This window comes from Vipera ursinii (genome assembly GCF_947247035.1).
Source record: "Vipera ursinii genome assembly, chromosome: 3".
In the NCBI taxonomy this organism is placed as follows: Eukaryota; Metazoa; Chordata; class Lepidosauria; order Squamata; family Viperidae; genus Vipera; species Vipera ursinii.
In genome coordinates, this window is record NC_139516.1 from 43,118,077 (window position 1) to 43,131,267 (window position 13,191).

The 13,191-nt window shown below is 45.1% G+C and overlaps 1 protein-coding gene across 2 annotated transcripts in view; it reads right to left on the bottom strand.

Annotated features, from left to right (window-relative positions):
- The window catches only part of SRGAP2 (SLIT-ROBO Rho GTPase activating protein 2), a 230,891-nt gene that overhangs the window by 114,760 nt on the left and 102,940 nt on the right, over positions 1 to 13,191 (bottom strand). For both annotated transcript variants that reach the window (XM_083357482.1, XM_083357481.1), the window contains exon 4: positions 2,780 to 2,942. In XM_083357482.1, the coding sequence (XP_083213608.1) occupies positions 2,780 to 2,942 (163 nt within the window). The remainder of the gene's footprint in view (positions 1 to 2,779; positions 2,943 to 13,191) is intronic.

A 13,191-nucleotide genomic window follows, 5' to 3' on the forward strand; every position in this document is an offset into this window, starting at 1 on the left:
GGGACAGATCTGAGGGTCTCTGGCAGGAGGAGGGTCTCTGGGCCAGGGCCAAGACAGTGGGGGCCGTTCCCTCACTGTTTCCAGGATGGCTTCACGGGCCACATGAAACCACTTCGCGGGCCGCATCCGGCCCCCGGGCCTTGTGTTTGACATGTCTGCTCTAGTGTCACTTCTTTTTATAATTTGTTCTGTGGTTAAACAGGTTAGCTACTTGCTTGTTAACAAATCTGCCACTTATGAGCTTTGATACTCGGCCTTTATCAGTTGCCTTGTGCTAGTTCACACTTTTCAGATTGATCGTAACACTAAAGGAAGTTTCCAGCAAAGAAGACAATCAGGAGAGGTTATGGGTACAGTCACATAGCATTTCCATTTCACATATCATATGTCACTTGAGGAAAGATTCCCCAGGAGAGACTGATACAAAGAGCGATAGACTAGCGACACACAACAAGCCGAAAGTGAGTTTATATATGAAACTGTCTTGGCATTTGACCAAGTTGGCAGGGTTGTTACTTAGATACTAAAATCATGCTTTTTGTTTCCTGACAAGTAACAGCTCCTGCCTAGGCATATTTGAGCAGGGAGGGGGAACAGAGAAAGAAAATGTATTATTAGTTAGAAGATAAATAATGAAATAGTTATACCTATATTTAAATTTTCATTGTAGCTACTCTAAAATTTAATGGAGATAGCAAACTTATTTTAAATCCCCATGATAAGTTACTGTAATTTTATGTTTTTATAGCAATTTCATTGTTACTTCAATTAACAAATTAAGGTACTGTGATCCTTCTGGGTTTTACTGAACTCTGACATTGGCCAAATTGGCCCAGAAAAACTGACAATTTTAGTAAAGGTTTTTTTTTTAAAAAAAAACACTCAACCACCAGTTACTGCACATTTGCTTATAAGCAAGCCCCACTGATCTTATTTTCAAGAACAAACATATTAGTTTTCAGCCTCCTTTGAATCTTCCCAATGTCTACTCCAGGGCTTTTCAACCTTTTCACCCATTGTACCACTTTTAGGACATGGCAACATCCGAGTACCACCAGTCACATAGCAAGGTGTCAAAAATTTGATGACTAAAAAAAAAAAAAAGGGGGAAAAGTGATGAAGTACAGGTAGTCCTCGATTTACAATAGTTTGCTTAGTGACTTTTCGAAGTTACACTGGCACTGAAAAAAGTGCCCCCAAGCCACAGCCGAGTAAGACTCCTGCCTGACTGCCCGGCAGCGCTCTTCCTCTTGTCTGAGGTTTTCATTGTTGTGAGCATTTCTGTTGAGGATTGGCAGCAGTGGTGGGGTGGGGGGGTGTTTGGTTTTTATTCCCCCGTCTGCTGGGTGGTTGCAGCAGGTTTTGGTCACTTCACATGACCCTGGGACACTGTGACCGTCATAAATATGAATCAGTTGCCAAGCATCTGAATGTAAATCACAAGACCCTGGAGATGCTGCAACATTCCAGCTGATCGGTGCTTCTTCTGGACTCAGAAGTGCCATGATCAGCATTGAACTCCAGCTGGAGGCTGGCACTGATCCTGACGCTTCCACTGAGCTCTGACAGCCCCAAAGAAGCGCTGATCCTGGCGCTTCTGCTGAGCCCTGACAGCCCTGCAGCTCCAGCCATCTCTCGCTCAGGCTTGTGTGGTACTGCCATTCCCCTCCCCCGCTACCTTTCTAGGATGGTTGCGTACCACCTGCCAGGTGCCAATGTACCACAGGTGGTACCTGTACCACTGATTGAAAAGCCCTAGTCTAGTAGAACGAAATTTCAAAATAGCACCTTATTTTCCTAAATACAGGTAGTTCTCGACTTAGGACTACAATTGAGCCCAACAGTTCTGTTGCTAAGTGAATCACTGGTTAAGTGACTTTTGCCCCATTTTACAACATTTCTTGCCCCAGTTTTTAAGTGAATCACTGCAGTTAGATTCTTTGAAAACACACTCTGTGTCAGATGCCATTGCTGTCCCTACATTTGTTAGCACTAGTGCTGATTATAGCAAAAATGAATTGTTTTGCTTATAAATAAACAAGGTCATAAAATGCTACTTTAGATTTGGCCCCAACGTGAAAAGTGAGTATGTTCAATTCTTCATTGTTTATGTATTTTTATTAAGTAAAAAAATGAAATCAGAGCATAAAAGAATAAATAGGGAATGAAAGGTCTCATTAAAAGAAAACAAGCAATGCAACTTGCTAAATCAGCAACAACAAACTCAAAATTGTCACTGTGCCTTGGAACAATTATGACTAGCTCAGACTACTAATAATTAGCTCAAAACAGTGAAAACTGTTTCTCTAATGTTTCTCTGGAAAAAATATGTTTTCACCAGCCATTGAATATAGCAAGCACAGAGAGCCAATGGACCTTCCTTAGGAAGTTATTCCACAACCTTGATGCCAGGATAGAAAAGACCTCTGCAGACATCCCTCTGGTTAGATAAGATAGAGAAAAAGAAGGGAAGACTCCATGTTAAAAGATGGTAACTTTTAAAATTTCTAACCCTGCCACATTATGAGTTTAACATTCTTCAAATCAACACTATAAACTGAGCCAGAAGCAAATTGGCAGCTAAATGAAAAATAACATGACATCAGAGTGACATGTTCCAACCTGCATGCTCCGATCAGCAGCCAGGCAGCTGCCTTTTGAACCAAGTTATGCATTAAACACAACTAGACAAGAAACAATAGTGGCCAGATGCCCATCTACATTTGCTTCAGCCATGTCTGGAGCCATAAAGAAGTGCACGCCACAATAAAATCATTACCTTTTTGAAAAGTCGTCCAGAGTCTTCACTGACTTGAACAAACCGAGGGATTATATTGTTCAGATAGATGTCACTCAAAGTAGTGTGGTCCCTGCTCTCTCTCTTCACCTGATTTAATAGGAGGTTCCAGCAATTGACCGGAGAAAGAACATTTTGATCCTTCCTACAGGAGAAACAAAACCATAATATGACTTTTCACCCACTGTATTATTTTACGCAGTGAAGTTTTCAAGTACAAACATTGTTGCAGTTATCAGGGAAGGGAAGGAAAATGTTGGCAAACTATCATTCTGTAATCAAGACATGAATAGACAATCTACAAGAACTGTAAAAAAACCCAACCCTGTAGTCCCCTTGGTATTCATTATTTTTTACGCAAAACATATCAAATTAGCTCCTTCCCAGCTTATGTGAAGTCATAACAAAAAAACTGCTAATCACCAAGCTTTCGAAAATAAAAGAGTAAAACTGTAATGTAAGAAAGAATATGATTAAATGCTGGCACGTCCTATAGGATAATGACCTTTACACAGAAGTATCATCAGAGTTTTGTTTGGGTTTGTCACTATGTAAAATCAAAAGGTTTCTCACTCAGTGAAGAAACATTGAATGACACGAAAGGAGGAAGTTAAAGCCTGCAAGCTGATGACCTTGTGAACTGTAGTTTTCCAGAAAGTGAACACTCAGGGAACAGAAAATAGCATTGTACTCTTCTCAGAACATAGCCATGCCCCATTCCCATCACAGTAACCATGAGAATTATCTCATGACAGGATATTACACAAATATTCACCCAATCATCATTTATCTCAACAAAAAAGAAACAATATTACAAGAAACTTTTAAAGAGAGGAAGTTTCCAGCATAACCATCTCTGACCAGCATAAACAACTGTCCTGTGAGCTTTTAGGGCATATGTTAATGGATGATGATGATGATGATGATTACTAGGCCATGAGGGTAAAGCAGGAGTCCCCAACCTTTCTGGGTTGGCAACCCAGTGGGAAAGAGAGGGACAGGCACCTTTATGCACGCATATGCACACACGCTAATGTGGATGTGTGCATGTGTACACGAACAGGGCTGCAAGCACATGTGCTCCGCAAATGGGGCTGCTAGCACCGGTGCACGGCTCAGCTAGTGCCGGTGCGATGTGCGCAGCTTGGCTAGCGCCAGCATGAGTCTCACAGCTCAACTAGCACTGGCATGAGTCTCACAGCTCGGCTAACATCGGCGCAAGACTTGTGGCTCGCAGCTTGGCTAGCGCTCGGCTAGTGCTGGCACGAGGCTCAGCTGGCGCCGACACGAGGCTCATAGCTTGCTGCTCCACTAGCACCAGTGCAAGGGTTGAGCATGCACGTGCACTTGCCAGCCACTCAAGAGGCCACGGCCTGGGAGTGGGCTGCGGCCCATAGGTTGGGGACCTCTGGGGTAAAGTATTTATATGGCACATTTTTCAGATGTAATACTACCCAGAATAGCCTCACTCAACCTAATGTGATGGACTGTAATTCTGATAATTCCAGGTTCACATAATCTTTAGCTAACAGTTGTAAGAGATGGAGAAGGTGGGAGGAAAGTTCGGCAAAAATAAATGAATAAATAAATCTAAAGTTTTTAAACGTCTTTAATTGTCTTTAAATATCTTGTATATGCCCCAAAATATTTAATTTGAAGTTAATCAATTTAAATCCAATTTTTGTCCTTCAAAGATCAAGAAAGATCTTTACTATCCTCCAAAACTGCATAATACTGCTATAAAGAGTAGTAAAAGTTTTCACGTCTTCAGAAATCTCAATCTCTCTCTCTTTCTCTCTCTCTCACTCACACTTTCTGAAACACCAGTTATTCTACTTTCATGACTAATATTCAATTCCTTACTTAATTATATTTTATATCACATTTCAGTTGACACATTTTTCCACTGCAGTGCAAATTGAATCCCACCCTCCTAAACAAGTAAAGCACATTCACACACACATATCCACCAGGCTTCTCCTTCAGGGTAAGCAATGCAATCCCAATAAATAAATGCCACTGTACAATGAATAAATAACAGAGGTTTCCTACCACAATACTCCTGGAAATATCAGAAATATAAATGAAATTTGATTTCCACAGTTATTTCCAAAGCAAAACAACACAAAGCAAGACTGGATCTGCAGTAAGATGCAGGTTAATTTAATTTAAACAAAACAGCAAAATACAAGAATCCCATTTTCAAAGCAGCTGATTTGACAGTTTATTGATGAAAAATGCCACAGGAAGTTTGCAATCTGGATTGCTTCAGGAATTCATATATAAAGGAAGTGAGACAGTTTGACTGATTCAAAGCAACCATTAGTTCTAATTGCCAAAAAGAAGTAGTGTGCTCAAGAAGAAATACTTTTATTCTGTGGTCTTGTGTTTGTATGCTGCTACTGCACAGAAAAGTTTGAGACAAAGATCAAAAGGCAGCACCACGGAATGTAACAATGAGCTGGCCGCGGAACAAACACTCTCTCTTGCATACAAGTATAAAAATAGTAAAAGGTCTGCAGAGCTGTATTTATGCTCTTCCATAAAAGACAGCGTATGCTAAGCCTAACCTGTGGCTCCCTAGATGCGTAATACCATATCTCAAGTCAGTGCAATCAGGAGAAGGAATGATGGGGGATGTAGTCCCATTGCATATGCTGAGTTTCAATTTTGATTAGTGGATCCTACAGGCTTTGCAATTCTTAAGACATCATGCTACAAAATTTCAAATGACATTGCATTGGTACAAAATGATACAATATTGCTTCTTGGGGCAAATGATTGATTGGTTCCTCCACAGCAAAAGGCAGGGTCTATTTTAGTTGCTGTAAAAGCACAGGCTTAGGCAGCCTAGGGCAATACAATAGTCAAATACTAAGGGGACCTTACAAATTGCCCACAGGCTATGGATTTCAAACACCAGCTTTTCTGTTATAAAGACTAGGTGCAGCCTTTTGTTTATGAATAGCAGGCAATATCTGCTTGTTTGTTTGTGACCAAGTAATTCTTTTCAGCAATCCAAATATAATCAAATTGGCCACACGGGAAAAAAATTCTAACCACACCATAAAGTCAAAAACTCTGAATGGAAAAATAGAATGAAATGCATTCTATTATTAGAATTGTAGGATTACAGAACTGTATACTCCTGAACATTAAAGAGAATGCATGTTCTGCTCTTTGCCTCCTCCTCCTCCTTCTGAAAGGGCTAGAATGTGACAAGTATGCACATTTTTCTAGCTATTCAACCAAAGTGATAAATTGAATAAGGTAATGATTTTAGCTCCAGGGGACTGAGATTGAGGATGGCTTATTTGTACTTTTGGACTATTATTGCATACATTTCTTATTAGAATTACCTAACATTTAGCAGTCTCCAATCCCCCCAAACCAGTCTTACTGTGCTAACTCACTGTGGCAGCAGTTACAATAACTCATATTGGGTAGCAGTGAAGTAGGAAGATGCTGGAGGCAGATAATCACTTCAGTGCATTGGCATCAATTCATACTGTGTAGGAAAAAGCAGTAGTAAATCATTCCTATGTATTACAACCAAGAAAATCACCTAGACAATATGAAATGGTTGATGATATATTATTGGACAATGGCTCCTCAGATCGGATGGCCCTCAACATTCCAGGATTACAGTCTTCAAGATATTCAGTTGCTGATATTGCCATACAGAAAAAGAAAATCCCAAACTGCAAAAACAGAATTTACAGTGGGAACCCGAAACTTGAGAAGATAAATTCAGGAAAACTCAACACCATGGAAGATGAAGTAAAATGAGCACAGATTTAACTTCCTAGGCAGTAGCAAAGCAAGATGGACTGAAATTGGACACCTTCAGTCAGAAGATTGTACTGTTTACTACTCAGGACATAAAAACCAAAAAGGAATGGCACTGTTTTTATACATGGGAAAAGTATAGCAAGAAGAGTATTTGGCTACAATGAAATCAATGACCAAATAATATCAATTAGACTTTATGGACCTGACCCTGTAATATGATGATCGTCCATGTTTATGCTCCAACCACTGATGCAGAAGAAGATCAAGCTGATGAGCTTAATGCTCAAGTTGAATTTGAAATAACAAAGCTGTTGTGATTCAGGGTCAGCCTGTGGGTTCGGCAGTTGGGTTGGACGACTCAGAGGAGGAGGAGGGGGGTGTTGAAGACCTTGCTGAGGGGGTTGAAGATCTTGCTGATGAGAGCCCTCAGCCAGGCCGCTCCCACTTGGTCACCACGGAGACCCAGCTGTGTGAGCCTGACAGCGTGGATGAAGATGACCCACAGCTGGCCCTGTTCAAGGATGCCCGACGCAGGAGGCAGTCAATTAGGAGTAAATAGAGGAAGGCAATGGGGCTTCTCAGAAGGAGGCAGAGAGAAGCCACGCCCTGAACTCTATATAAGGGGAATGTGTGGGGAGGGCTGGTTTGCTGAAGGCAACCGCTTGGATAGTTCGTGTTTCTTAAAGCTCCTGTTTCTTGGTTCGTGTCTTGTTTGTTTTTGTAGCTATAAATTTGGCAGGCGTAATTCCAGCCTCTTGCCGTTTGTAAAGGGGTTGTCCCTGCCTTTTCTGCAGGGCCGGTAGCAGGCTGGTACAGAACAAAAGCATTCAAGCAAGATGTGCTGCTTATGACTAGAGACTGGAATGCCAAAGTTGAATACATTAGGGATGAAACTGAGGTTGAATTGTATAGAACTGAAACAAAGTAGGAGACCAAGTTAGTAAGTTTTGCCCTCCAATTATTTCTTCACAGCATACACTGTCTTCAAACAACTAACACAACACCTGTATAAATAGACATCACTAGATGGTGTATACAGAAATCAAATTGATTATATTATTATTAAAAGGAGGTGGAATACCTCAAGTGCAGCATCAAAGTCTAGGTATAGAACACAAGCTGTTCAAGTGCAAGTTCCAAGTCAAGATAAAGAAGAAAGCCATCAGTTTCCATAATATCATCTTGAACATATATCCACCGCTTTCAAGGGGAATATCAGGAGTCACTTTGAAGTCCTGAACATCATCAGTAAAGAACCAGAGGAGCAGGGAAGGAACAAGTCATTAAGATCAATGTGACATACAGGCCAGGAAGTCACAGTGTGAACAGAATGGGGCAAAACAGGTTGACTGCAGGTTGGCAAAGGAGTCTTTATAGGCTGTAGAACTTCCACTTATGTACTCAAACCTACAATAAATGTTGAATATATATTAAGAGAAGCTGAATGTGGCTTTAAAACTGGAGAAAGAAACATTGATAACTTGCAGTGTACCGATGACATTACTCTAACAGTTGAAAATGAAAGGATCGGAAAACTCTAATAATAGAGGTCAAGAAGCACGGTTAAAAAAAGGGAGTACATTTAAAGATAAAGATAACAACAGGTTTAACAGCCTAGCTTTACAACGGAAGATATTACAGAGGTAGATGGCTTCTGCCTTTTAGGATCAACAGTATAGATCAGAAGTCCCCAGCCTTTCTAGCTTGGCAGCCTGGAGTGGGTAGGGGGGGAGGGAGGGAATGGTTCTGTGCGAGGGGCAGGACTACGCACAAGTGGACCTGTGCTCATGCACCACTTGCACAGCCCAATTCCGAGTGAGCCACAGCCCAGCATTGGGCCACGGCCCCGGGGTTGGGGATAGATGACAGTATAGATGACAGTACTATAGTACATGTGTGGTGTTTTTTTAATTAAAAAGAACAGAGGGCATCTTTCCCATGTATAAAATCCCAGTGTAGTTCGCTGACAGTTTTAATTTCAGCACAGGTGCATTTTAGACTAAATACTGTACTTGCCTTTTGAATGGAATGTGCAGGGCTAATTGAGGACCTCTCTATAGCAAAGGAAGGGACGCGGTGGCTCAGTGGGTTAGGACGCTGAGCTTGTCGATCAGAAGGTCGGCAGTTTGGCGGGTCGAATCCCGAGTGCCGCGTAACAGAGTGAGTGCCTGTTACTCGTCCCAGCTTCTGCCAACCTAGCAATTCGAAAGCACGTAAAAATGCAAGTAGAAAAATAGGGACCACTACGGTGGGAAGGTAACAGCATTCCATGCGCCTTTGGCGTCTAGTCATGCCGGCCACATGACCACGGAGACATCCTTGGACAAGTGCTGGCTCTTTGGCTTTGAAACGGAGATGAGCACCGGCCCCTAGAGTTGGAAACGACTAGCACGCATGTGCGGGGGAACCTTTACCTTTACCTTACCTATAGCAAAGGAAGCCTATATGTCTAAACTCTTAGAAATAACTAAAAAGTTAGGTGTCATCTATTTTGTATGAACCTGTAAGCCAGACACCTGGCTTTGAAAACCTAATTCCAAAGCTGTGAGAGCAGCGTCATTGCCAGGAGGCTGAGGAAGATGAAGAACCATTCACACCCACACACAAACACAAGCTTTATATAGCAAGACTCTTTGCTATTCTTTGTGAATAAAAAGTATTTGGAGTCAGAAATTCCTCCATGGAAACTAATTAGTCCTGGGTGAATTTAGGTGGAGTTCTCAACTGTTTCTGAATGTAAACAATGAATTTTGGAAGAAATGTCCAAAGGCGAGAGAATATAAGATTTCAGGCAAGTGTTACAAACCTGCCTGGCCATACCAGAAAGGTTCCATCAACTTTATCCTGTGCATATTCCCTACTCTCACGCTCATCATATGCAGACCCTAGAGCATGTGCCCAAAGTTTATTTAGTTCTTAGCTCAAAGTAAAATCTTCATCCCTAACTAAAACTATTCTAAAATGCATAATACATTTTAGTTGTGTAAGATTCAGCCACATATGTTTCTTGGATGAACTAAACTAGGCAGTAAGAATTTTATATACAAGGTATAAAGTAAGAAGTTGTTTAAGAGATAAATAGACAGACAGACATTCCACTGTGAATATCAGAACTGAGAATGAGCATACTTATAATTACTGCTCAAGGGCAGCTAAATGCTCTAGTAAGGATATCCCCCGGACTAATGGTTTTATCTTACTCCAGCACAGCCTTACTGGCGCTCAGGGGTGCCCCCCTCTCCTGGGTGCGACCCGCCTGCCTTTCCATCGTACCTCTTGATGACAGGCACAATTATTGGGACCCCGAGAGATGGCTGGGCAGGGACAGGAGCCTCTCTTCCAAATTTAACAAGAGGCCCCTGGTGTGTTTTTTAGCTAAATGTTTTGAGGGGTTAGGGAGGGGGGTGGGTTTACCGGTTCGGTTGGAAACTAGGGGGGTTCCGCCAACCGTTTCTCAGACCAGGTCAGGGATTGATCACGCCGTGGTGGGAGTTAGGCTGGGGGCCTACGGGGCCCCGAGGCGGGGTGTGGGATTATCTATTCCCACGGCAGTTGGGAATGGCCACAGGTGTAGGAACAGAGGGCCACATCAATTCCCGGGGGTGCGTCCCCGCTGTCTTCAAGCGGTGATGCGCTCCGACCCTCTGATTTCAGCACGTGGTACCGGGAGCGAGGATGTGCAGCCACCTGAGCTCAGGCTCGTGTATTTCAATGCCAGGTCCGTTATGAATAAAGCACCTCTCATTCGTGATCTGATTGAGGAGGAGCATGCGGACCTGGCTTGCATCACGGAGACCTGGTTGGGCCCAGAGGGCGGAGTCCCCCTGGTTGATCTTAGCCCATCAGGTTTCCGGGTGCTGCACCAGCTTAGGGCTCAGGGTAGGGGCGGTGGAGTGGCAGTTGTTGTGAGGGAGACCTTATGTCCGCGGGAGGCCACCATAGTCCAGATAGCCGGATGTGAGTCCCTCCTCCTGAGATGTGGTCCCAGAGCTCAGTTGGGCTTGCTGCTGGTGTACGTTTCACCAAGACACGTGGCAGCAGCCCTGCCTGAGCTTCTCGATATCCTCTCAGGGTTGGTGGTTGAGTTCCCCAAACTTATAGTTTTGGGTGACTTCAACTTACCATCCCTGGGGGGATCATCTGAGTTAGCTCGGGAGTTCATGGTTTCCATGACGGCCATGGACCTGAAGCAGGTTATTCTGGGCCCAACTCACGGGGGGGTCACACGCTCGATCTGTTTTTTCTATCCGGACAGTGGTTAGATGATCTGGGGGGGGGTTCCCCAATTAATTCACCCCTGTCATGGACCGATCATCATCTCCTGCGGATGGTCTTCTGTTTTGCCACTCCCTGTCGTGGGGTTGCTGAGCCAACAAGATGGTTCCGCCCTAGGCGCCTTATGGACCCTGAGCGGTTCCAAACGGCGCTTGGGCCCCCACCTGCCTCCTTTGCTCACAGCTCGGTCGATGCCCTAGTGGAAGACTGGGAAAGGGCAGCCACAGAGGCACTCGACCAAGTTGTACCCATGCGGCCCTTGACCCGACGCAGATCCCAACGGGCCCCTTGGTTCTCCATGGAGCTCCATGAGATGAAGCGTCGGAGACGGGGCCTAGAGAGCTGTTAGAGGTCCAGCCGATCCGAATCCGACCGGTTACGACTAAGGTCGTTTACGAGAACTTATCTCGCAGCGTTGAGGGTGGCTAGGTCTAACCACTTTGCCACCCTCATCGCGTCCGCAGATAATCGCCCGGCCGCCCTGTTTAGGGTAACTCGCTCTCTTCTTAATCAGGAGGTGAGGGAGGAACCCTTGCAGGGTCGAGCCGAGGAATTTAGCCGATTTCTGTCGGACAAAATCGCTTGGATCCGGACCGGTTTGGACTCCGACTGGGCAGAGTCTGACGAAGAGGATACAGGCGGCCTTGTCGATTTAATCTGGGAAGAGTTCGATCCTGTGACTCCTGAAGAAGTGGACAAGATCATGGGGAAGCTGATCTCCACCACGTGTTTGTTGGACCCGTGCCCCTCCTGGCTGACTTATGCAGCCCGGGATGGGACACGAGGCTGGCTCCAGGCAGTGATTACTGCCTCTTTGAGTCAGGGTAGTTTTCCCTCTGCCTTGAAGGAGGCGGTGGTGAGACCCCTCCTCAAGAAGCCTGCCTTGGACCCAGCAATTTTAAACAACTATCGTCCGGTCTCCAACCTTCGCTTTTTGGCGAAGGTTGTTGAGAGCGTGGTGGCGCAGCAGCTCCCTTTGTTCTTGGATGAAGCAGACTACCTAGACCCGTACCAATCGGGTTTCAGGCCCGGGTACAGCACGGAGACGGCATTGGTCGCGCTGGCGAATGATCTCTGGCGGGCTCGGGACAGAGGTTGCTCCTCTGTCCTAGTCCTTTTAGACCTCTCAGCGGCTTTTGATACCATCGACCATGGTATCCTGTTGCGACGTCTCAGAGGGTTAGGAGTGGGAGGCACAGTTCTCCAGTGGTTTTCCTCTTACCTTCTGGGACATTCGCAGTCGGTGTTGGCAGGGGGGCAGAGATCGACCTTGAGACCTCTCATTTGTGGAGTTCCTCAGGGATCGGTTCTCTCGCCTCTCCTGTTCAACATCTATATGAAGCCGCTGGGTGAGATCATTCGTGGTTTTGGAGTTGGGTAACACCAATATGCTGATGATACCCAACTTTTTATTTCTACCCCAAACCACCCCAGCGATGCCCTCGACGTGATGTCCCGTTGCCTGGAGGCGGTCCGGGTCTGGATGGGGAGGAACAGGCTTCGACTCAACCCTGACAAGACTGAGTGGCTGTTCGTGCCGGCATCCCGGGAAATTCTGATTATTCCATCATTGCCCATGGGGGGGTGAGCTATTACCCCCCGTAGATAGGGCCCGCAACTTGGGGGTCCTTCTAGATTCACAGCTCACTTTGGAAGAGCATATTGGAGCTGTGACTAGGGGGGCCTTTGCCCAGGTTCGCCTGGTGCGCCAGTTGCGGCCCTATCTAGACCGGGATGCCTTGCGCACAGTCACTCATGCGCTCGTGACCTCTCGTCTAGACTACTGTAATGCTCTCTACATGGGGCTGCCCTTGAGGTCCACCCGGAGACTCCAGCTGGTGCAGAATGCAGCCGCGCGAGTTGTCTTGGGAGTTTCCCGATACTCCCATGTTACACCTTTGCTCCGCGAGCTGCATTGGCTACCAGTTGCTCTCCGGGTGAGGTTCAAGGTGTTAGTGATGACTTACAAAGCCCTTCATGGCATGGGTCCGGATTACCTACGGCAACACCTGCGGCCGGCGTCAACTTCCCTCCGTCCAGTGCGCTCCCACAGAGAGGGCCTCCTCAGGGTGCCGCCGATCAAAGAATGCCGATTGGTGACCCCCAGGGGGAGAGCGTTCTCTGTGGGCGCGCCAGACCTTTGGAACCGCTTACCGGTTGTGCTCTGGACGGCCCCCGACCTTCGCTCCTTCCGGCGCGATCTCAAAACTTTCTTTTTCGAACAAGCTGGCCTGGTCTGACGGGATGGGGTTGGGTTTTTATAAATAGTTTTAATTGTAATATGTATTAATTTTAAGGGCATAATGTTTAATGGTTTTTTAATTTTT